This window comes from Cyprinodon tularosa, unplaced genomic scaffold, assembly GCF_016077235.1.
Source record: "Cyprinodon tularosa strain WSP-4 unplaced genomic scaffold, ASM1607723v1 ctg277, whole genome shotgun sequence".
Taxonomy (NCBI): Eukaryota; Metazoa; Chordata; class Actinopteri; order Cyprinodontiformes; family Cyprinodontidae; genus Cyprinodon; species Cyprinodon tularosa.
In genome coordinates, this window is record NW_024038982.1 from 567,252 (window position 1) to 593,956 (window position 26,705).

Here is a 26,705-nt window from a genome sequence, read left to right on the forward strand (position 1 = left end):
GAAGGCCTCAAAGTCTGATAGAAGAACAAGGAACACCAGAGAAATTTTGGGATTTGTGAACCTTACAAGGTCAGAGTTGCACCAGCTGTCAACTACAGCTATGGGTATCTATAGAAATCAATAGATAATGTGGAAAATCTATTAACAGAGCAATAACTAATTATGCATTGTAGAAATCTACCCCTCATATGGCAGTGGCAAGAAGAAACCTATTGTTGAAAGGGTCCTGTGCATGGTGGAAAAGCAACCCTACAGCACTAAGCTGGTAGGATGCATTTCATTAGGAACTGGTGATTGGTGGAAATAATGGAAAGATTGATGGTGCTAAACCAGTGTAATGCAAGAAGACAACTGTTACATTTCAAGATTAAATGCTTTGACTAAAGGATAGGAGACAACACGAGCAGGGGCTCTACTTGTCCAACTATAATATGGAAGTAAGTTGTTATTGGGGGATCTGTTCTCAGGAATTGCTTTCTGATTGGCTAAATGTCAAATTCAGCAGGCTGTGTACTCATTTGTCCTCAGGGAACAACACTACACGAGATGGATATCAGGTCAAGATAACCCAATATGAATTGAGGTCTGAGTGGTCAAGAAGTTATTATGAACAGACTAGATCACTCTTACATGCGACACACAGCTGGAATATCTCAAAAGGTCATATTTAAAGACATTTACTAAGGTATCTCAAAGATTGACAAAGAGGGAAGACTAGGTCAGAAATCTATGTCATTTTCTTGCAATTTGAACCGGGGATTCGATTCTACAAAGTGCTGATTCAGAAGGGTTGAAAACAAATGCACACCTTTTAGATTGTTATTTGTTATGAATGTATGAAATGGATTTCTTTTTCCTGTTTTTCAATCATACACTCTTTTGATCTTTAAAACCAAATTGATCTACAATTATGTAAATTGCAACTTAACAAAATGTGTACAAAATCAATGAATGCTTTATAAAGCCACTGTCACAGTATTAAAAGCAGTAATTAATAACCCACAGATGAAAGGGGCGTACATCATCCAAACACTATTTAATCACGTCTTAGCAAACAGCACTGGATAATGTACGTTTTTGGATCAGTTTGTGAGCAGAATTGTGCATTTTCTCTTTGCTCTATTTAATTTGATTGTGGCTAGAAGAAAATAACAATGAGTTCCCTCGAGGAAAGGTAGGAGGTAATGAGAGAGATTGTCCCTTTGAAATAAGCTTCCCCTACATATATTTGTGTGTGAGAAGGATAAATGAAAGCAGAGGTAAAGGGGGGAGAAGAGGAGGAATATGCATACGGAAGAGTGGTGGGTGTGTGGGTGGTATGCTCGTGGGCTACTGGGAACCAGTATGCACACTCAAACAGACTGGTATCTGCACATAGTAGAATGGGAGGAGAATTATCCTGGTTGCCAAGAACTCCGTTCCATCAACAATCCTACTCTACAACATCCCCTCCCACATTTCCCTCTCTCCCTCCTCCACCACCTTTTTCCCACTCTCCCGGGAAGTGACACAGAATCCTTTTTAACAGCAGTACATTCATTACAAGAACCCTGCAACCCCCACATCCTCCATGGGCACCCCGACTCCTCCCATCATACCCCGTTCTATCCAATAAATGGAATAAAGACAGCCAACCTATCCACCTCAAGCAGATGTCTTAGACTTTACACTCTAATTAACAGTAAGATAGCCGAACATGAGAGATGATCAGGCTGAAGGAGATCGTACGCATTCATTCATGTACCAGTTACACATTTTTTCACCTCAAAGCATAAGAGCACAGAGCAGAGCCTGCAGACAGCGTGGGTGTTAGAACCAAGGCCCGCCGAAGCTGCCAGCTCTCAGCCATCCCTGAATGAAACATCCTAGTCTAATCAAGCATCGGATTTGCATTTCGTGTAAATACCTGTGAACCTAAATTAGCTTTGTTGTGAAAGGTTAAAGCACAAGGAAAATTTCAGAAAAACCCAGACAAAGATTTTGTAGAAGCTTTAAAATCAACTTACATTTACTGCAGTAGGAAGGTTTAGCAATTAAACATTTAAATCTAAGCTCAATTTAAGATATCTCTCAGCATCCCACTCATGGCAATACTTTGTACAGCAAATTATACAGCAATCAATCACATATCTAACTCACCTTTCAATCGTACAAGATAATATGTTGTGCCTTAGATTCTAAAGTATCTACTGCACATTTTTATTGCAGCTATGATTTGAGCATTAATGCCAGGCTGATACAGTTTTTTCTGAGATATTCTACAGCTACTGATATACCGCAATAATGCTGAATCTTTGTTAGGGCTGGACAAAATTTCAACATCAATTTGTATTGCAATTTAATTTTATTCAATAGCGGTGATATGATATCTGAAAACATGTTCAGTATTTCTTTTATATACGACAGCAGTTTGTGTTTGCAGCACTTATGACTGACTGACGTTCTGGAAGCAGGAAATTTGAGTTGAACAGAGAAATCTGCAGCACATTGGTTTACATGAGTGATGGCGAACACAACAGACATGGAGCCTGTGCTCTGCAGCTGTAGGCTGTGCTGTTCAGCTGCTGAGCTCCAAGTTTTAGCAGTAAATTCAGCGTTCATCATAATGTAACCAAATGTCCCATTTTGTCTTTAACTCTGATGAATGAAAAAAGATTGTTACAGACCATGTGAACAGGATTATGCTCTTTAAGCGACAGCTAGTTGTGCAGCTTAACGTTAAAGTCAAGGGAGAAAAGCTTAGAACAACAGGCAGCTATACTGTGAGATTATGAGATGTGTAACTTGATTTATTTTTGTTTTGATTAAGCTGATCCTTGCTGAGATAAAAGTTTGGTTCAAATGTAACTTTTGTTGCTGCACCAAGATGAAAAAAAGGGAGCTGGGATCTGTTTTGCTTTTACTAAAAATGAAAATGCACAATAAACCAAGCTTTTATAAAAATTAAAATAAAAAAAACACTATAAGTCAAGACTAGAGCAGTGGGATGTGACTGCGAAAGAGGGAGAAATCTTAACAGTATTATTAAAAAAACAGACAAAAAGAAAAATCTTTGCAAAGCATTGCCTACAGTGTCAAAAAGGGTTTATCAAAAGTTAGATCTTGGAAAATTAATTGGGGACCTCCAGTCTGGATTTTCAGAGCTAGTTACTGTATGAGTTATTTTTCTTCTTTATTATGGTAAGTTGTGAACATTGTCTTTCAGGCTTAAGTGTGCTTGTCTTCTTGAATAAAGTAAAACCACTAAGAAAAAAAAGGAATGTCACGACAAACTAAATGAGGCGAGAGGGAATATGATGAGGCAGGGATAATCATTTGGTAAATGTGAATTTCATCTCTTAAGCTTGAAGCTTTAAAATAAATAGTTATATGGGGTTGGTTGGGTTTTTAATCAATAATTTCTAAAAGATTATATTGGAGGAATTTCATGCACTTGGCTGAATTATTTTCCAAAGTCTGTACAGGATGGTGTTGTAGGCTTTCCTGACATTGTTTTTATTGATAACAGAAGCATATTGTATCAACCAAAATTAAAAAATATATTTTGATAAAAGTTTTGGCCATATTTCTTAGTCCTAATCTTAATCCTATACACTTGATAAGAATCACTCATTTCTGCATGGTGGATGCTTAAAACTAGAAGTGAAATTGACCTACTATCTGATTCATTTGGTAAATAGGTACCTGTAAATCTGGGCACATACTCGTTTAGTCAACTTAATTAGGCTGAGATGACTCACATCTGGAAAACTTGAAAGTGTAGTACCTTTCACAGTGTAGTGCATACAATTGAGCATCAGTGAGAAGACTAAAAAGGACTACAATATAAAACAACCATATCCATCCAATGCATACATTTCTATCTTCTCTCACTTAGTCCTTGTCAGTGTCGCGGTTGGGCTGGTGCCTATCGCCGGCAGTCTATGGACAAGAGGAGGGGTACACCCTCGACGGGTCGCCAGTCTGTCACAGAGCAACAAAAAGACACACAAAGACACACAACCATGCACAAACACACTCACGCCTAAGGGCAAGTTAGAGAATTAACCTAACAGTCATGTTTTTGGACTGTAGGAGGAAGCCAGAGTACCCAAAGGAAACCCACGCATGCTCAGGGAGAACATGCAAACCTTATGGAGAAAGACCCCAAGCCAGGAATTGAACCCAGAACCTTCTTGCTGCATGGCAACAATGCAACCCACTATCTCACAGTGCAGCCTTAATCAGGCCATATCAAAATCTCAAAACCATTAGGTCAATTTCATCCCAATTTTAATAGCCCTATAACTACTTAATGTGCCTTTAATCAGTTATTACAACTAAAAATTCTTTAGTCGTAAATAAAAGGTATTTGTGATTTTGTTTTTTTCACAAAATATTTGTTTTTACAATCTTTCTCTTTAATCATGTGAAATCTTTCAAGGTTTTGTCAGAAAGTGGTTTTGAAATTCCATACAGCCTGAGTAAACATTTGGAAATATCATAAGCCAGTATACCTTCCCTATCCATTATATAAAGAAATAACTGGTTACAGTTAACATAAGCACGAATACTGTATGGGAACAGTGTAAAATGTCAGTAATGATTCCTTTAATGTCAGCGTGTATCTTTCGTATATATTTGAAAGTATCACCTGCTCTACAGTAACTTACATGCTGTATATGTCTACAAAATAGTGAAACCTGGCATGAACCAGACAGGTACAATAAAGCTGAGAGCGAAAAACACTCATCTGCAGAACTGCTGCTTATGACACCACTACAAGCAAACAAACCAACAAAAAGACTCTTAGCTAGTAAAGATGAATCAGAATATTAGATTTCCTACAACAAATCTATCTACCCAAGCATTTTTTGTGTTTATTCCCAATGAATCCCACAAATATATTTTATATTGTTTTATTGTAGAGGAAGTTTAAAAGCAAAGTACGCTTAATACAAACTACATGGAAATGTATATTGGAAGACTGGATTTTACATTACCTGCACAGATCCTGACTTTCCATGCTGTATATTAGTCCTGATCGTTCAGATTCAGTTTCAAAGTGAATAACACATCAGGCCTCTTTACGCATGCTTATGTCTCATAAATTAATCACATCAGTTTTTTTTCTAAATATTTTGTAATATGGGTGCAGATAAATAAGGAAATATTTAAATTAAATACTGAATCCAAATAATATTTATGATTTTTTCTCAGAATTATTATATAAATTAATGTAATAATCTTTTCAGATATATTCACAAGCATGCACAAAAAACCTTTAGAAATGAGAAGAGGGCTACACATTGTGATGAGATTTAGCACTCGAGCACAAACTGTCCAAGATAGAAAGATGGGAGGTTTTCTTTGTGATAAAGCAATCTGTCCAGAATATACCTGAACATATGCAAGCACAGTGAGAGCTCATTGTCTAAACTGAAGAGCGCCTGGAGAGTGTACACTGATGCAGATGAGCAGAGGAAATGATGCCTCGAGGCCGAGCCAAAAGGGACTGAAAGGCAGAGAGGAAAGCAGGATGAGTTGATAAAGGAGAGATAAAAACAACCTGAAACCTTCAGGAGAAGAGTGGAGCGTCTGCAGGACTCCATTGATCGAACACGAGCAGAAACAGACGGCCAGACCAGAAGCAAAGCAGACTGACATGCAGCAAAGCTCGAGACCCCACACACATCTGAAGAGCAGAGTTAATCAATTAGGCTGAACTTAAAGTAGTCAGGCAATTTGTCTACTCAAAAGGAAGCATCAAAACAACTGGCTTTTTACGCTGCACCAAGTCTGACTCGCCTCTATTATAGCTGGATGGAATTAGACTGCATGTCAAAAAGGTTTAATTCAAAAGACTGTATTAAAATAAACAGGATTAAGTTAGGCTGTACATAAATGGAAACAAATTAGTTTTTTTTTTATTCAAAGAGCTTATAACAAACTATATTAAATTAGAAAAGGTATGAATAATCCTTAATCAGCAGCAAGAAGTGAAATAGAATCAAAAAGTAAAAAGTCCTACAGTCGTTCTTTACAAGCTAAAGCCCAATGAGGCCAGAATGTCTGTTTATGGCAAAGTCCCACTTTTCTTTTAAACGTCTGAACAATATTTTTTTTTGCTTGTCTAATCATAGGCTGGTGCTAAAACCAAATCACAAACCTTGTGCTGTCACAAGGGAGAGAAGAGTTTCAAGCATACAATAATTTAAGTCTCAGTCTATTTATTCTGTTTCATATTTTGGACTAAACCTAATCAAGAGAAACTGAAATAAACCCTTTAGTATCATCACCAAGCTACAAACTACATGCTAATTGGAGTTTAGCCTGCTACTGTATGGTATTTCACAGAGCTGGCAAAATCATGTATGAAAGCCCTTATTTCCAATCTTCTAACAGTGATAATATTAAAGGAAAGCTAAATATTACTTGTAAATCAGACACATAAATCCAGCCTGGTGTTTTAAGGGAAAAATGAGGTCTAAAATTAATTCCATAATGAACTTTGATTCCAACAACACATCTCAAAATACAGGAAAATTGTATTTTGACACCTGTTAATACTATGATAACTAAAGATACAGTTTCCTACAGTATAGAGTTAATAAAACACCTGATGTGTAATGATGTTTCATAGAAAAAAAAATAAAATTGCCACAGCATCCAAATGTCACATTGAAAAATTCTCCTTAAAATGTACGTTAAACTATTCATTGGACAGAAACAGCCAAAAGTATAGCCAACTTCCTGTCATGATCAGAAAGTGTATTTTTCAGTTTAATTGGGATCTACATGATTGTAACCATAGTCCAATTTCTGTTATGTCTCAAAATCAGAAAGACATGAGGATAATTATCCAATGATCTTCTTAGGTCAGGTTAACATTTCCATGTCTACAGTCAGAGGCCTAATATAACAAGAATTAATGAATAAAATAACATGATGATTGTATTTCGCTGTCATCCACACTAAGTAGGAATGTAAATAAGGATAAAAGCTTACTCATAGTGAATATAGTGGCATCTTGGGATCTTTAAGTCTCTGTGTTACAAATATTTATTTAGAGGCTTTTGTGGACATCCTCACCAGGGATGCCAGAAATTGTGAAAGGCACTGAATTAATGTGTCTTAACTCCAATTAATGACCGGATTTACAAAGAAGATGAAATATGGAAAAACAGCCAATACACTAAAGAATACATTCAACCACTTCAGCAAGGATAAACTTTCCACCAACAGATTTCTGATTTGACGTTATCTCTGTGAGCTGATTGACTGGTTTCCCTCTGACACATCAGGCTGGCTGAGCATCAGGTTTAGCGGCTGCTCGCTGCCTGTTTCCATCAGCAGCAGAGCACTCTCCGCTCCAAACATTTTTTGCATCCCTCTCTGGCCTGGCTGGGCCTGATTAAAACCTTCTGCTGAAACAAGGTCATAATTCACTTAGCCATTTCCCAATTTCCGCATAATTACCCTCCCGCTTTGCGAACGCTAACACACACGCACACGTTCGCACCACATAGTCGACACAAACACATTTCCTCTCAGATTTGTGTCATTACTGAGAGGAGAGTGGTTAAAAGGTTTCAGAGTTGGCCTCTTAGTGACAGCTTAAATGGATAAAACCTCAATTAAAGTCTCGCTTCCTCTCCTCCACACTCTCTCTGTGGATGGAATAAGCATAATTCTGTGCAGTTTGGTGAAGCATGGAATTTTCTTTGGCTTTTCTTTGTTTTTTTCTTTCAGGCAGCTGAATCATACCCTCAAACTCTTTGAGACTTTCCTTTCTCTGTGCATAATTTATTTATTTTTAACCTGTTGGAGAAAAGCTGCATTCAGGATGAAACTGAAAGCTGGTGGTCCATGCCTAATGTTTTATATCTGGACACTTTCATAATCGGGGAGGAGCAATAAGCATCATTTCTGCCGAAAAAGCCATCACGTTGGGAAGTAACAGTTAGAAATACTTTAATAATATTAAATAAGGGTTTCTGCTACAGATGGAACGGATGGATGGATAATGGGCAAACCATACATAAATAAAACAAAGTATAAATACAACTTTTATAGATCAGAATTAGGAAAAAGTTTGAAAACATAAAATTACCCAAACTCCTTTATTTTACTTACTCTGGCAAATTCTAGATTTTCTTTTTTAATTATGCAGCCACCCTATGCAGCGCCTCTGTCTGCCTACAGTCAATTTAAACATGTGCATTTGATGAAAACAGCAGCCAGCTCACATGTAACTGCCCAGCCTTTATGTAGCTCAGTACTAATTGTCTCCTCTGTAGAGTTTATAAGTGCTAGACCACTCTGCTCTGATCGGCTTCAGCATATGGCCTCTGACTGCTGCTAGGCTGCTATCATTAGCTAGGAGATCAACACACCCTATGAGCATCTGGTATCTGCATGTGTCTGTGTGAGCACTGACAGTCTATATTAGTGCCCTCCTCCTCCTCCTCCCCCTCAAAATCTTCAGTGCCAGTGGAAATCGAGTAGGTATCAATGAAAATACTCACACACTCCACACGCACGCTAATACCTAACCCACTTCAAAACAGCTTGTAAACATCACAGCCTTGTTATTAGCACCTGATTACACTCCTGGAGCTTAGGCGTCGGCTTACAGGGCAACGCTCAGATCAACATTAACTCATGTGTGTAACTGTACAAGTGTTCTGGTGTGCTTACTAAAAAACTCAGTTACTATGAGGTCTGCTTTCTCCTTAGACATATAGTTTTATTTATACAGGAGTTGGGGACATTGTTTTTTTTTTATATGACATATTTCCTAAAAAAATTAAGATAAAGGTGATTTCCTTGTCCTTTAAGTATCTCATTCCGGAAAAATAACACTGAAAACAGTTCAAAAGACAACAATTTAAGCTCCAACAGAAATTATGGTACCTAAAGACCATATAATTTTAGACGTTTTTTTAACATAAATAATTGATGCAATGATCAAAACTTAATGCTAATTTTTGACATTATGTTTTAGTAAAATATCAATTTACCCTTAAAAAAAATATTATACCGGTATGTTCATAGAGTTGGTATTTAAATTATCAAAGCACATTGTTAAATCCCTGTAATCAATTATGTCTGAGTGTAAATGTTTCAGGTAAGCATTTATGCAGTTTTAATGTTTTTAAATTGTTCTTTATGTTTTTAGTTTTATGTGGGGGTTTTTTTCATATGTTTTTTTGTGTTTTATACGTATGTTGTAACTTATATGCTGCTGTCTTCTTGGCCTGGTCTCTCTTGCAAAAAAAAATTAGATTTAAATCAGATTAACCTGGTTAAATAAAGGCTAAATGAAAGAAAAAAAGAAAAAATAGTCATGTTAGCAGAGCCAGCAAGACTACAACAGCAGTTATGTATGTGTCTTTCTCAGCAAGCTCAGAACATTTTTAATCAAAAACTGACAATCTTACTGTTCAGCATCTCTATCATCTTGCTCTCTTTTACTTTTTGCCAGCTTGAATAACATCTCTCAGTCTTCCATTATTGGTATGGTTTTCTCTACTTACTTTCCTTTAGAATTTTCTAGTCGTACTTCGAGCGACAAATTAAACAGAACTACTAGTTTTATATATAAATGTTGTACTTTTATAGTATAAAGTGCATCATCTAAAGTGTAAATGTATTTTTCTGGACTGCTCTGAGTATGTCCAATGACCATATCATATAAGCAATCTAATGGAGAGAATGTAAAACATATCCAATTCTCTCAGAAAAGTAATTAATAGGTTTTATACTATGTAGTTTGTCATTCTTTGATGGTTTAAGAAGAATAAGTACTTTCATTAATGGCAAGCCACAGTGTAACCATAGCTGCCTTAGGGCAGCCAGGCTGCAATACAAAGGCGCCATCAGGCCCTCTGACCACCATCGGTTGTAAATATGGGTGAAGTATCTTGCCCAAGAAAACAAAGACTGGGACGGAAAGAACTAGGGTCCATTTCATGAAGCAGGTGTAACAAATTCAGATTCAAATCCACAACTCTAAATTGATCTAGCAATAGTCAGAACTCTGAGTGTTCAGTTTCACAACGACTGCTATCAATTAGTTCAATCAATTTTAACTAGGTCCACTCAGAGTTAAACGCGTGCGCAACAAGTATGAAAAGCCATTATCAGTGGAGCGCCGATTTGACGAGTCACCATGACAACAGGCAACAGAAAGTGCCTATTTCACCCCACTGGAAATAGAGATTTTAAAGCAGAAATGCAAAAAAATTAAATAAAAAAGGAGAATGTGTTTAAAAGACAGAGAAACAGCACTACAGCTCGAGAAGAGAGGAAGGTGGCCAAGGAGAATATTGCTGCTCCATTTAATGCGTAGGTTTATATGAAGTGGGCTATGGCAGGCCGTTTTTACATTTATCAAAAGCACTCCTCTCTGTTGTTCCATTTGTAGATCACTAAAATAAGATTCTTCCTAATTAAAATCACATTTGTAGAATGTACTGTAATAATATATTTTTGAAATTAAATTGTTGTATTAGAAACTGGATTTTAGAAACAATAAGTTACACAAGTAAGAATGAAGTTTTATATATCTAGAAATGTTTAGGCGTTTAGAATGGCCGTTCTGACGTTTATCAGCTTGACTGAAAATGTATTTATGATATCTGAAAAACATTTTTTCATAGTTAAAATAATACAAATGCTGACCAGTAATATTGGGAAGATCTTAAATTAATTTCTAGACATCCAGAATATTATATATTCTGGATAATGTCTATAATGTCAGTGGAGAATGTCGTTTTGTTTGAAATGGTCATTTAGACAAAAAGAAAATGTATTTTTTTTCAGATATCAGGAATACATATTTACTAAAACTAGTATATATCAAAAGGGCTTACCATAGATGTTGTGAGCATGAAAATATTACAGGACAATTTCTTGAATACCAGTAGATCAATGTATCTATTTAGGTGAAATCTTCCGGCAGCAGGTAAGGATGAAGAATAAAAACATTGTTCTAATACATAGAACCTGTGGATCATCTCATGGATCCCTTCTCATGTTAATTCAGTCTTCTTTTACACAGTAAAGTGTATGTTTGCAGACCAATGGACCATTATAAGCAGCTCTCAGTCCCATAGTATGGCTTCAGATTATGCCAGTAGGCTCATTAGGCTGTTATCATTAGAGAATCCTTATCCTAACCCTAAAGTAATTATTTTTCCACTGTTTAATTAATTAATCTATTTACATTTAATCTGAAAATAATTTCAGTAGTCCTTCATGTACTGTAAATATAAACAAAAATAAAATTATCTGCATGTCCCTCATATTAAATAAACTAAAAACAAGTAATATCATGTCCTGTCAACTAAGTTGTAGAATCCTCTCTCTAAAAATATTTAATTATTTGTGAAAAATTGCTAGTTAGTCTTTAATAAGAACCGCTCCTTCGTCCTTGCTCACTGTTTATTCTTTAGTTCTGAAGTTTTGGGCTGAACTTTCTCTTTGGACATTTATGCTCTTAATTCTTAATACCATACTGCCTCTATTAAATAGCCTCAGTCTGATTCTAGTCTAATTTTGCCTGTTTTATTTCAAGTGTTTCCTTAGAAACCTCCTTATAAAAGATGATCTATGATAAAGCAAAATTGCTGCTTTATCCAATTACCTCGTCATAAACCCCCGCCATTCAGCATATGAGCGTAGATCAACACATACATCCCTTGGTGTTTTCAAATGCCAGGTTTTATTTATTTCCTCAGTATTTTTGTTTTTGTTTTTTTTTTACAAAATTAATTTCCCTGCTGAACAGATTAAAGGCTATCAGTGCAGTAGAGCATTTGATTGTGGTCAGCAACTGAACCAGCAGCGGGTGGGAGAAGAATTGCTCCACATTTTGAGCTCCTGGTGTTTTTGAGTCTGTACACACCTGGTCGGAGCCCAGGTGTAGCCGTCACAGTGTTGGTCTCTGTAATTGGGCATCATGAACAGCCTGAGACAGGAGCTTTTAATCATTCTCCTACTGCCCAGAAAGTACTGCTGTGAGTAAAGCAACCACTCACCCTTTCAGTGACATCTTAAGTAATCCAAATTGTCCCGTAAAGTCCTTCACATGTGGCTTGAGAAGAATCTAGCTAACCAACACAGAATTCTAAAAAGAAACCAAAATTAAGAGATCATAAAAACGATAACACAGATTTATGATGAGAAATTGCTGTATTTAATAGCAAAAAATTGCTGAGGGGGTAAGAATTTTTTCAAGATTGGTGTTGTTTAAATTGGATTATAGCATTCCATTCATGCTTAAACAAAACTGAAATACGCTATATGTAAACACGAAGCTATCAAATTCCCAACTTGAGAACATACCAAAAAAATAAAAAATAAAATCAGAATCAGAAATACTTTAATAATCCAAGAGGGAAATTACTTTTGTTACAAAAAAAAAAAAAAGTGGTTTTGATATGTTGTATAAAAAGCTGGGGCTTTAAAGAACCAATATGACTTTATTAAATCATTGTTTTTATCATCCATTCTTTGAGTGATAAAGGTGTGTAAATCTATGTAATTATAAAACTACATTATAACCAATTTAAAACAGCAACTACATTAATATTACTTATGGTAAGGCCCATTAATAAATATTAAGAGCTGCAGCTGTGAGGATGCACTACTTGTGATTTCAAATTATCATTAAGTTCCCTGAAAAGGAACAAAGCCTGCAGGATTTACAAAGCTTTTGTGTTGTTTTGAATTTTCAAATTTACCACACCCCGCATTCAGCCAAATAAAAATAATGATAAAAATATTTTAATTTAGCAAGTTTACTATAATTACTTTTATAATAATAAATATTGTTGCTAATTAAATTACTTCTATCATCTAGAAGGTTTGGTTTCCCACCAAATCTCGTATAGCAGATATAAATGAATAACTTGCTCAGTCCTTTCCTTTTGTTTAGTTAAAATTGCTGTACAGAAAGAAAAAAAAAAACAGGAAAACACGTAGAGTACATAGCAGTGCCATAATAGAGGCAGGTAAAGAAAAACTGGACAACAAACCAAGACTTAGTTCATACAAAGACAAACTTGGTATATATAACATATGTACCTTTGGTGGTGCTGTGACATTACCTCAGAATCACACCCCAACCGCTAAGAAAAAAAAAGAAATTAATAAACAAAAAAATACTGTGCATATGCATACAGTTGAAAATAATGCAAAATCATGTGCTGAAGAGGCACATGGAATTTAGCTTCATTGTTAGCATTAAGTTGTGACACGTGCACATACTAAAAGATAAAACCAGCACTCTCTCATTCTCCACCCTGTTACCCAGTTCAAAAATGATTGTTTATCCCATATACCATATATAGACAAAATATCTCAAAGGTATAGTGGAGTTTTTTTTACAAAGTTTTGAAAAGACTGGCCCTCTCCACTTAAAAAAAAAATGCACATGTAAAACCCTGTACCCGCTCCCGAGAGGGAATGCCTATTAAATGGCTGCAAGAGCATGTACGAGCTTATTTCTCATCGTGCATGCTCTGTTCAAAAGTTGCGGCTGGGGACGGAAAAAAAATGGAATGAGCACATATGACAGCCTTACGTAAACATATCACCAGCATGATTGACAATTAGGTGGACCACTTATTTTGATGATCCACCCAGAAAAAGAACAACCTCCACTATAACCTTAACAGTTACACTGAATCTGGTCTCCAGGTGTACGGGGCCTTCAATTAATAACCTGGCAGCCCAAGTGGATAATGTGATAATGTGTGTTTAGCTCTTCACATTAATATGGGAACGCTGCAATCCAATTTGTTCTGAGAAAGGAGAGACATTAAGCAGAACCTTCCGAGCTAAATGAGTCTAGTGACAATTACTACAGTTTAGTTTTAGCCAATCATGTTTGCGCATTAAATAGCAGCAGACGGCATAAGAAACAACAATAAAATACAGTTTTGATGCTCTTGCTTTTCCTCTTTCAACGATGAAATTATAGATTTGACAAGACAGATGTGATAGCAGCTGCCACCTTTATTGTAGTCCAGCTGTGGGCTTGGGAGCTTTATGTTTTATCATGACTGTATATCCCACGTTAAAAAGCATAATACCGCAACATGATTGGCTGACTTGTTTGGGTCGGTCTGGGATGGTTTAAACTGGGGGAATACTAGATGGATTTTCGAGAAATTTAGCTTGTAGGCATGGTTATTAAACTTTAATGTTTCAGGAAACAGTTTTAAATGAACTGTCAAAGCCAATGTTAAGTAGATAAGTTGTAACATTAATTCGGAGTAGTTCCGTGTTTCTGGGAGTTTATTCCAGATTAGCGGAAGAAACGAGCTAAAAGCTGCTTATCCATGTGATTTATAGAGAAAAATAAGTATTTTAAAATTTATTCTCTGAGACACAGTGAGCTCATATCAGGACCTTACAACATCAGCAAAATTTCTAGCAAAAATAGTGTAGAAATTGTGAAAATCCTCTTTTCTTTGAATCTAAAGAGATACAATCTCTGGGCTGTCTAAGAACCAGAGATACAATAATTAGATCTTTCTTGGCTGATACATGTTTCCAACTTTGTTTGAGAACTGACCTCCCAACGCTGATTATAAACAAATCTAATTTGTTTTTCTAAAGAACTAAAACAGCTTTCTGCAACAGAAAATCAAGGACTTAAATGAAATCCCGTTTCTTCATCCAAACATGTGATTTACACTAAAAACCAAACGTGCCTCAAAGATCTTACTATTTTAGAATGCATCTGTGTACTGGGGAAAATAAATAAATAAATAATAAAAATAAACAACAGAGACTCTTTTGTTAGAAGCAACTACATATTTTTCTAAGTATATCAATTTCAGCAAGGAGCCGACAGAGAAAACCTGGCTAATCTGGATCTTTGGCCAATGGATTGGTGCAACTGTAATGCTTTTCCTTTCAATCTAAACCATTACATTGTCCAGGCTCAAAAAAAAAGGAAAAAAAAAAATTAGAGCCAGGACTTCGATCGGTCTTCTGTTTCTGCAATGATTGATCCTATTAGCTGATTATCTTATCAAAACTGTTTTCTGGAGAAAAATAAACATCTAAGACAAAGTTGTATCCCAGTATTTCAGGGTTATTGTTTTCTTTTCTTTTTTTCAATCAATGTTAGTACGTGTTTATTTTTCTTTTTTAAGTGTTGTTCATACTCGGCAAGAGGTAGTTTTTGAGGCGGGTGAATTACAGAAGCCTTTGGACAACACTTGAACGTGCAGAAGCATTATAAAGTTTAGGTGTAGAAAAGAAAAGCAATGATACACTTAATACCACCTCCCACAGAGGGCTTCATGAGAGAGCCACCAAACACAGTCCAAAGAAAAAGAATCCAGCTTGTTAATAAGGGTCTGCAAAAATTCTCCCCTCCTCCTTTTTAGCATGCATTTCCTGCATTCCTCCTCTGTTTTTACAAGACAAGAACCTTCCCAATCAGAAAAAAAATATATTTTTTACTTACACAAAGAGACTTGCTGCAGGATGGAAGAGTCAACATCATTGAATCATATTATATAAACACCAGCGATCTATCAAGCATGAGTTCCCTATTGCTTTCAGTTAAAGGCTAAGTGCAAAGCATCTACACAAACCCAGGAACTCAGGTCCACTGACACGTTTAGGCAGCGCTGCCTTATTATTCATCACTAATAAATGATCTGGTGATCTGGTGCCGTGTGATTAGAACAAACGGTGGCTTTCTAATGTGAGGCGTACAGTAATCTTTGTACAAGGTGAAGCTCTTTGACTAAAACTATTTCTTAGAGCAGAGATTTTTTTGTTCTTAAGTCATCTAGGAAGCAAGGTGGGTTGCCTTTGTTAAGCAAGTGGCAGCACATCTGACTTCTACTGTTTTCCTTATTGAATGCACCTTCAAAAAAAATGAAAATAAATAAACATCTGCCCATGGCTGAGTGTCACTACTATCATTAATTTGACTTTTATCCCTTCCTTCTACTGTAATTCTGCTCCAAAATGTGCCTGAGTCTTTCTTGACTTCACTACTCTTTCCTCCCACAGTGTCACTCCTTTTATTACTTCTCTCCAGCTCCACATTAAGCATCTTTCCTCATTCTCTCCAAATGAGTAGAAAACCGTTTCAAGATTGAGATTAATTACAATTCATAGTTAAGCCCAATATTTTTTTTTTTTTTAATGTGCTAGCAACAGCTGGCCATGTTTCAATGACCTGCCACCTTCATGGATGAATGCACTAATGCAAAATAAACATAAAAAAAAAACAACAAAAAAGGAACATAATCACTTGCAAAATCTGCAAGTGATAAATTGAGAGATATCCCTAATCAAGTTAAAGGCTCTGTTATTGAATTACACTCGTACACATGTATACGGATGCTCACAGTGGTGGTTAATTGCCAGGTGGTGGAAGATAATATGTGATTTAACGGACGGATGGATCTGTTTCTGTTTCTGTCACCCATCAGTGGGCAGAGACATCTACACCAGGGCCAAACACTTACTCCCACTCAAATAAACACACATCTACAGACACTTTGTATGCCCTAATAGGACAGAAAACCACAGAAACGGGAGTTAACGTGCTGGAATTTGCACAGCTTCATGCATCTGCGTGCATGCATGGGTAAGTGCGTGAGGTTGTTAATCCTTGGCTGCCTGTTTCTTGTGGTTGATGAGTGGCCCAGGGTTAGAAGCTGCTCGGGAAGCTGAAGCATCCTGAGGCTTTACAATGTGTTTACCGCTCAAACTGACAGCAATAGTACAGCTTATTATTGGCCTTGCAAGCCTCCGTACTACGCTGTGAGTTAGAGGAACTCCAGGGAGACTGACTGCCAGTGGCTGGATGGCATGCCAGCCATGCCTACGACTGTTGGATGGCAGAGATTTAAATAAATGGTGGAATCTGAGAAACAGAAAAAAATATGTCTTCTGTATAAAAGAAGAGATTAAACAGCTTTTTCTGCTGTTTATCAGTCTTTTTGCCTGCCGGTATTCATGGTTCTTTGTTTGCTAATTAGGTACGGCTGGTAGATCTGGGAGGGATGTTAGTGAGGCAACACTCAGACCGACAGTCTTTGGGCCTGACCTGAGGATTTAAAGAAGTGTTTTTCCATAGAGCAAAGGTTAGGCTGCACCCCCTAGAGGGAACACAATGTACGTTGGTTTGGGTTACTGGTATTTATTAATTTTAGTACTTGTTCTTATTTTCTTTTTTTTTTTCCTTTTTTTTTTTTTAGAAACAACATAATTTATCTCTGTGTTTCAGTATAAATAAAACAAAATTGATAATCTGACAAACAACCGCTCTGATCTTCTTCTTGCTGTGTTTTTTTGTCTCTCCTTATACATACCTTGTGACTTGTTTCCATGACATTGAAATAAAAAATACAATATTTTTTAACTTACTTGTTTTTTTATATGGACACTTTAGATTTTCAACTCTAAAACAAGAACAAGTTGTGTTTTATCTCTGTATATGAAATAAGTAAATGCCGATTTAAATTTTTTTAGAAGTCCTTTCATCCTGAACAGAGAGGAAAATCTGAATATGAGAGCCAAGCAGCTGATTCTGTTGAACCAGCATCACAGTGAAAGACATATTTCTAGCAGTTATTTCTGAACAGATTAAACAAACAAAAGATTCTGCTCTGTTTTGACGCTCTGATCACCATTCAGGTCTGATCCAGGGGAAGTTGAATGATTCTAATATATATTTATTTATTTATCTGTTTTTTGTTTTTTTGTGGGAGGGGGTTACAATCCATATGAAAAAATATGAGCTTCTGAATCTCCCAGAAAATAAAGGAGTTCAGAGATGGTTCTTATTCATGCATCAATTATTTTTCCAAACCAACATCTGATATTTGACAAACTCAATAGAAAACTTCTGATTGAAAGTCCAAGAAATTAGATTAGATTAAATTCAACTTTATTATCGTTACACAGGTACAGGTACAAGGCAACAAAATGCAGTTTAGGTCTAACCAGAAGTGCAATAGCAGCAAGTGCAGGATAAATAATGGTTCCATAAATACAGGACATGGGTTTCTACAGAATAAATATAGAGATGAATACCATTATAAACAGAATCTTACTAATAGATTTGTCCTATGAATATAATAGATAACTAGTGTTATGAACTAAATTTACAGCTGGATATGTACCGAATATAATATACAGGTGGATATTACTATAAAATGAATAAATAAAGTTTCGACAGAAGCTATCTAAAAAAAAATTTAAGTGCAGTGAAAGGTAATTGCATATTACAGTTAAAGTACGTTATTGCAAATGTATATGTATTTGTAAATTGAGGTACATCTTAGTTTTAAGGAGAGGAAAAAAATAAAATGTTTCAGTTTAAAATTTGTTGATTGCTAATCAGAGCTGATCATAAATAAATTTGCAGATTCTAATATCTAACCATTAATCAGTGCATCTCTAAAAATAGTTATTGCTGTTCAAGTGGCTTTCATAGTGAGGGAAAAGAAAATGCTGGGATTTTAGGATCATAGATCAGACAGGTCGACAGAGACCACAGTATTATTTAATTAACCACCTCTTCTTTTTTTTTCGTTGTAAAAGTCACTCACACTGTACTGGCTAAGAATATTCCGCCTGTGGGAGGAAAGCTGTAGAGATAAGAGGGGAGGGGGAAGAAACTGCTGCTTTACACACTTCAGGTTCAAGACAGTCAGGTTAAAGGTTAGAGCAGCTCAGGGGCTTCTAATTTATCCTTCTTGAGAAGAAAAAAAAAACACCTGCTGGCTGTGAATATCCTGCAAATATCAGCAGACAAACGGCTGAATTTGGTGCATGCTTCTTCAAGGTTAGCACTGCTCGAGTTACGCCTCGCCAACTGTGTGGACGTCTATCTCCTTGCACTACTCAATCCTTTCAAGCACCACTTATAAAAGCTAACTTCTGTCTCCGATTTAAAAAGTTGAAGTGGTATTATATTTACACCTGTAGCCAAAATTTAGGCAGATTTTTTGAGAGTGGGGGTTGAAACTGAAATTAAGTGGAGAGAAGCAGCATTTCAGCTAAAACACATCAGCAGCGTGTTCAGCCTTTTCCCGTCATCCTCCCAATATCACTTCTCAAAGACCTTCTGCTACCTCATCCACTACAGCAGTCCTTTTGTAAGCTACAAAAAAAAAATCTTACCTCTAAAAGTTTTTTTTTTTTAAAGCTAAAACTACTGCCCTGCAGCTGGAGTTGATACCAGCTGAAACACTAATCTATGTCCCCTCTGTCCGGAAACCACAGCATGTGGTATCAAGCCCTTTCATGATGCTTGCGCCCCTATAAGAGCAAAACCTTTATTCTTTTACTAGAATAACACACTAACTGTTCTGAGCGATGTCTATATGAAAAACCATTCAGAGTCAGGACTCTGGACGCATGTAGAGGAAAAGATAAAGACTCCAGGAAGTGAAGCCAAGACAGTTTTTGCAACAGAAATACACCATAAATCAATGTGCATGCTAGATATCAAGAAAAAACGTTGAAAGACTTTAGATAAACTGCATCCAAATGTCTTTTGTTTTATATAGAAATACATGTGTGCAAGATTTTACTATCCAGCTACAGACTGGTGCTACATTCTTATAGATCTAGTGGAAGAGAGGCGTGCATAGAGACTCAGAAGTAAAATATAAAAAAAAAAAAAAAAGGATTAGGAGGATAACAAAATAACTGAGTCTCTGTGTGCAAACAAGTAAAAGGGGGTTAGGGATGAATGGAAAGGAGCAACTTGAAGAGAGAGAGATTGAATAGTGACACTGCTGCAACACAATGGGGTCAGCATGAAGAAGTGCTCCTAATTGAATCTCACAGAAGAGAAGACAGTAAGACAGAGGAGATGAGAGCTGGAGGAGTCCCGTCCTCTCCATATTTCTCTGCATGGATATAGAGTGAATGAAATGTTCAAAAGCAGCAGGAATAGAAATATGTCTGAGCAGCTGCAGAGCAGAAGGTGTTGAAAAGATGCACCTTGACCACCCAGTAGGGGTCTGGCAGGGCAGGAGTTAAGAATAGCTTTTATTTAATTTTTTATTTTTTTATTCTTTTTTAGGGGCTTTGTGGAGGGCTTCCATCAAGAAGGATGAAATGTGCGCGTGTATTTAAAAATTAAACAACATACAAAAGGATCAGAAAAATGCATAAAAAGTGTTTGTCGGTATGAATGAAGAGAGGAGTGTAAGAATAGAGATCTTACTGTATGTTGGAGCTGTTCCAGTAAACGGAGTGCCTGTTGGCTGACACCTGGAGCAGGCGGCCCCAGGTGAGACTAGTGAGCACCCAGAGAGAAAGCGCTGCCAGAGCCATGCTCCCGGCTCCTCTCTCGCTCTCTGCGGCCACTCTCTCTCTCTCTCTCTGTCGGTCACTCCACCAAACAGCGCGACTCCAACATCCCAGCAATGCCTAACAGGCGAGAAGGAGGACATTTAAAAAAGAAAACAATAGAAAAAGGCAGAGAGGACGGGCTATGCTCTCAGAGATGCTGCTTTTTAAAAAAAGTATTGTGAAACCAGAGTGCGAACCTTCTCCTTCCTCCTGCAGAGCTTCAAAAAGCGGAGTTTATGGTCCGTGTTTATAACAGAGCCGTGCACCTCTCCAGTCCCCCCCAACCTCCCCTCCTGTCACCGGGGAACCGCTGCTGCTGCTGGGGCCCCTGGAGAAGTGACGCAGCTCCAGGGTCTTTAAATCAGTCCGAGAAAGAGCTGCGCGCAGTTTGATTTAATGAATGAGCTACAATTTCAAAATACTCAATGAAGTCCTTCTCTTTTTTTTATCTGCTAAAGATCACTTCCTTTACTTCCAATAAACGCGCAGATGATCTCAGATGTGCAGCTGAGCAGCACCAAACTCAAGCTTTCCTCCTTTCTCCAAGCATTGCGCGCGGTGAGCAGGCTGCCCACACGTCGCTCCTCTCCTCCTTCTCCTCCTTCTCCCTCACTGCTTGGTAGGCAGCACTCGTTCACTTTCTATAACTCCACCCCCCTTCCAGCGAGGGACTGAAAAAAAAGGCGCATTCCTCCAAGATTTGTAGCCGAGTTGCAGCGCATCACCGGACATCAGCGCGACTTCAATGATCGCATCACTCTGATGCTGCAGAGGTGCACCCCTATCTATGTGAGCCAGAGATCATCATCATGTTTTCCACCAATGTGCATCCTTTTCACTACTGTAGCACACGCATGTAGTCCTGCATAACTACTCCTTTAATGAAAGAAAAAAAAACTGTTAAAGCATCCTTAGATTAAAATCATCGATTTCCTTTCAAACATTGTTGGTGAGTTTGATTCAACTTCACTCCTCTTGAAGGAAAGTCCCTCTGGGAAACTGTGACTTACCAAATAACTGAATAAAAATGTACCTTTTTTTGTCATGCATAAATAATGAACTGGCTTGCAGAAGCATTATAGGCTTATATTTAGATTATATTGAACTTTTTAACATTTGGAAATAGTGCAACCATGTACCTATATGTGTTGATTTGGAAAGAGAATAAACAAATGTGTTATTTTAATCACTTCTTGATTTTAAGTGCAGCTACATGTGGTTTGACTGAAATGTTTTGTTAGGTTTGTTGTAAGCTGTTTTCACCCTTCTACATAATGTCGAAATAATTCAGCACCATTCCAGCACAAGATTTTATTGATCCAAGCCAGAAGTCTTAAACCACTGGACTAAAAAGAAAGGTTAAGGATCTATTTCTTATTTTTTATGTTTTTTTTTTTTTTTAGGGTCACATCATTAGAGATGCTTTATTTAAAACAAATAACTGAGAGGAAGAAGCGCTGCATCCACTCCATGTTTTTCCTAACATGGCAAAGTAAGCTCTTTCCTCAGTCTATTTTGGTCTGGTAGACAATCTTTTGGGCTTCAAATAAGTTTGAATGAATTTAGATTTAATCATCTGTTGGTAAATGTAATTTATTTTTTAAGTAAAGGTATTTTTATATACAGTAGTAAAGGTATTTTTATATAGTTTTAAGGACTAAGTATTCAACATTAAAGGATTTTACCTTGTTTCAGGTTACTTTTAATTTACATCATTTAAGTATGTGATTGATATTTCACAGTTTATTTTTATTTTATTTAAATATGCCTGTTTTTGCACATTTTAGGATTTTTTTTTTGTTGTTTATGATTGTTTTTGCACCACAGATTATTTGTATATATTGCTGTTGCAGCTCTTTTGAAAAATGACCCTTTTACTGTAAATTTGTACTAGGTTATTTGATCACTTTTGGCATCACTTGGTGATACATTTAGGCATATATCCATATGGCCGAATTAGAGTGCCCCAATATCATAAATGGCTTAGGGCCCCTTCAAAGCTTGGGCCAGCCCTGCACTGAGGCAAGAAAAGCCATATTCATTCATGTCTATCTGTACTGTAATATGATAAAATATGAAAAAGTTGTAGACATGCATGGCGTTGAAATTGAAACAAATCTTTGTTCTTATTGAAGTAAATTATAGATGTCTGATGACTTGGCTAAATGTAGAGGCCCCACACCTCCACTCTCTGAGTGTTATTTGTTGTGAGACAAAGGGCAGACTGGAGAAGAGACAGGGACGGAGAGAGAAGAGAGGACTACTATATAGGAGTGAGATTGTTACAGTTTTCTTTTTGCCTGCTGGGAATGAGTTGGTTAAGGAGAAGTCAGAATGATTTATTGGGAGAAAAAAGGAGGGAAATAGGGAGAAGAAGAGTAAAAAAGGAAGAGAGAAATGAGATGAGATGCCATCGGGGAATCCCTTTGTCTCCTCCAGTCCTTCCACTCCTCTCATGAGCTGTCCATTAAATCCCCCGTTCTGATTCCTCCTCCCCTCACCTTATTCAGGGAGGCTGAAAACTTTTTTTTTGTTTCTTTCCACAGTGTGATCCCAGTTTTCTGGCTGTGCTAGTTTGGCTCTGTATTTGGACCCCAGTGGTCTTCTTGTCTGTTCTGCTCCTGCCTCTTTTTCCATCTCTCTGTTAGACAGGAGAAATGGAATATTTTTATGACCGCTCACCATTTCTGCTCTATCATTTTGTCCCTCTTTGACTGAATTGTGTATTCCAGGCGACCAAAACCGTTTTTCCTTGGGATCAAATCTGACAGACCACAGAAAATTATTTACTCAAGGTACATATCTCTGGGGTCCGCTAGGTGCCAGAGGGTGAAATAGAAATAAAATTCATTACCTCAGTTTGCTAAATCCATGTACAAGATTTTTTTGTATTCTTTATTTTTTGTTTCCATTAAGTTTGAAGTAACAAAAACAACAACGTACTTTTAGCTTAAAACAATTACGATCACACCCACCTCTGCAACAAGACAAACATGTAAACATAAAATCAATGTATATCTTTTCTTTCTGAATTCACAATTAGGTAAAAAAAAAAGATTATCTGTCCAGGTTTTCATAAAAGTATCAAAGTAGCAAGAATAACAAAACCAGATTTTAATCTCAATCCTAAAACCTTTCCCTCTCATCTGTTGGATTTTTTAAACTGAGGAATATGTGTCAGATAAAAAAACATTTTAATGAGCAGTGGTTTTCTCCATTTTACTGGTTTAAGCCAAGGCTTCAGTCTAGTACGGTGGACAGGAAGTGAGACACTTTTACAAGTTTGACAAAACACTTTTAAAAGTGTTCAAGTTTATCAGATAATGTAATATTTTTTTGCACTTCCCAGCCCCTGTTGCCTAGAGATTTATCTACAAGGGAAAATGGTATGGATTCTGTGTATTTCAGTTTTAATAATGTAGTTAAAAAGGGGACATTTTCTGCATATTTACTGATAATTTTGATAATAGCACAATGCTCGCAACAGCAACACAGCTATAGGACAGTTTTCCTATCTTTTTGCAGGATGTTGGAGTTTTTATTGTGTATTTTCTCCCTCACTTAGCTGCATTTTTTACTACATCTCTTTTACCTGTTTTACTCTCTTACCTGCTTCAATCAGCAGGCCTTTTGCTTCTTCATCATTTTCATTCACATTTCATCACTTCTGGGGGCACAAAACCTGTATCCATCTGGAACAGCATAGCTGGACGCCCCTTTGGTGTTAATATCTGCAGATAACTGCTTAAAAAGTGGAAGATTACAACTTCACACATCTGGAAATTGTTCCTCAGGATCCAGAGCTGTGAAAGTCAACAGTTTTCTTCCTCGTCTTTTTTGATTTGTCTTTTTTAAATTAATTCAGCTTAAACCAGAAACTTACAAAGCCAATTGTTGGCTTTTTTAAAGCATTTATAGTCTAAATTTTAAACAAATACATTTTATATAAATGTCAAATTTCAAGCACAATATATATTTTCTCTCTCCATATTATTAACCATAAAACAATTTTAGTCTGATAGAAGAGAGAAAAACATAGGTAATCTAATTATTATCTATCTATTATATTATGCAGTGTTTGCAAACACATCTGGTTTCAGCTGTACTTTGACTAACCTATTTTACTGCATTTCACAGGTTTTGCTTGAGAAAAAACTTCTGCTTTACCTTTAAGGCCTGGAGAGCAAAGCCATTGGATTACTTTTGTATTGGGGTCTTTATGAGAAATAACCTCATGGCCTGACTAAAGCTGGAGCTCTTGTGACATTTCCAGCCCAGTGCTGGCACACAACACATGTGTCCAGAAGTCCTGAGTGAAACCTTGGAATCTAATCAGAGCCTTCTCCTAACTCTAATGATTAGATTTGGGAGGAAATAAACAATGCACATGTGAGCTCGGTGGGATTCCTAAATATGGAACAGGAAACATTTTCCATTGGTGTGATACATCCGTCTTATGGCGATGGATTTCTTAACTCAGGAGTCTCTCTCTCCCGCATAATGCTCGCTTTCCTCCTTGGCCTGCTTCGCTGTTCACTGTTGTGTTAGTAAATTGTACTGACACTCTCCCTCCCCCTCCCTCCTCTGTCAGCCCCCTCACCACCTCCACTGCTCTCCCTCCCTCCCTGTCCCTCTTTCACCCGAGTGACTGACACGAATTTTCAATTTCTCTGTTTACCTTTCACTGCTGTGCCTAAAACAACACCGATACAGGCTAAGAGCAAGGCGGAGGTCGGGGCAAAGAAAGAGGGAGGGGTGGAGATGAGCATGGGTGGATGAGGGGGGGGAAGGAGGAGAGGTGACACTAATGTGGATGAGGGGGCTGGAGGGGAGGTGGAGATGCAAAAATAAGAGAAGTGCAAAAAGAGAGTGAACAGGGCTTTCTCTGTGTTTTTGGTTGCAGAGGAATCCAAGAGGGAAAAGGGAAGGAGTTAGGTCTGGGAGGGTGGGGGGTTACAGGAAGGAGAAGTGGAGCTGATACTTCTGAACAGTCACGCAAACTTATTCAGCTGAGGGGATGGAGAGAGGAAGGGATTGACAGGACGGAGGAGGGAGGAAAAACTTCGATGGGGGCACAGAACATTAGGAGTCCAATGAGATATAGAGTTTAGGGTGTAGTGTGGCACATGTGGTGAAGTGTAGTGTGGGGGGGTTATGGTGTTTAAAAAAAGAGTGGAAGGACAGAAAGAATGATGGGTAGAAAGACTTTCTTTTCTTCATGAAGAGGAAAAGAGTGCTGAAAGAAAGAAAGAGAGAGCTCAGAATAGATATGCTCTCAGCAGCATGAAATATTGAACGAAGGAGAGCGAACTCAAGGAGGAGCCCAGAGAATGGAGGGACTGATAAAGACAAATACAATCATTTTGTGTATGTTGTTTTGGGGGAACAGAGGAAGAAGAAGAGTGGCTGACAGCAATATGAAGAATAGCAGCTCGTGGCTGGAGAGCAATTGTCACGCACACTCACACACTGACAGGGCTTTGAGTTTAGATTGCTCCAATGTGTGGTGGAGATGTGTGGAATTCGTCACTGTTGGAAATATCACACTGCAGAATGTGTTTCATCACTACTTGCACCACACCAACACACATACTCACGTTTTTGCACATATGCATGCCCCATCACCACCACCACCACCATCCAACCAACCCCTCCTCCTCCACCACCATCCTTTGATCTCACTTCTCACTGATCTTCTTTCCTTCCATGTCAAATATTTAGGCTGTGTTTGGCAGGTTTGATGAAAATTACCATGGAGAAATGATTTTATTTATTTAACTTCCACATCATCAGAAGTCGGCAGCTGTAGCTCGGAGCAGATAGGCGTTGATCCAGATTTATAAAAAAAAAAAAAAAGAAGTAATGCTGAGTTTAATGTTTCACATTTCCTAGCAATGAAAAGGATATTTGTTGAAATGTTTCCCACAAGATGTTTTAGTGAAGCAGGGAGAAATATTTTTGGTTCAGAAGACACACAAAATGATGAGTCAACAACATTATCAGGGCTGAATGGAAATTTTAATGCAGAGTTTGCATCAAACCAGAGAGCCTCCTTAACTTGAAAAATGGATGACATCGTCATCGCTTTAGCTTCACAAATCAAAAGAGAGTAGTTTATCATCTGATGTGGCAGAGCTCCGTCACCCTCTGTATCTTTTTATAACTTACTTATTTGTATTCACTTACCCTGCATTTTTCTTTTTATAGATCAGAAAAAGAGTTTGAATGAAAATTGGGAACTTTTATAAAGTTTATTAAATAATATAAATAAAAAATATGTTAAAAAAGCAAAATTTCTAGTAAAATTAAGAGTGATCACAGTGTTTTACAATTAATTAAGACAGGTAAAAGTAAAATCACAATTGTTATTA

General features: G+C 37.2%; 1 protein-coding gene across 1 annotated transcript in view; it reads right to left on the reverse strand.

Annotated features, from left to right (window-relative positions):
* efna3b (ephrin-A3b) overlaps positions 1 to 21,051 on the reverse strand; it is an 89,688-nt gene extending 68,637 nt beyond the window's left edge. Inside the window, exons 1-2 of the mRNA XM_038290221.1 lie at positions 20,532 to 21,051; positions 20,207 to 20,412 (exon numbers count right to left, since the gene is read on the reverse strand). Of these exons, the coding sequence (XP_038146149.1) occupies positions 20,207 to 20,316 (110 nt within the window). The 5' untranslated portion in view covers positions 20,317 to 20,412; positions 20,532 to 21,051. The remainder of the gene's footprint in view (positions 1 to 20,206; positions 20,413 to 20,531) is intronic.
* Between the last annotated feature and the right edge of the window lie 5,654 nt (positions 21,052 to 26,705).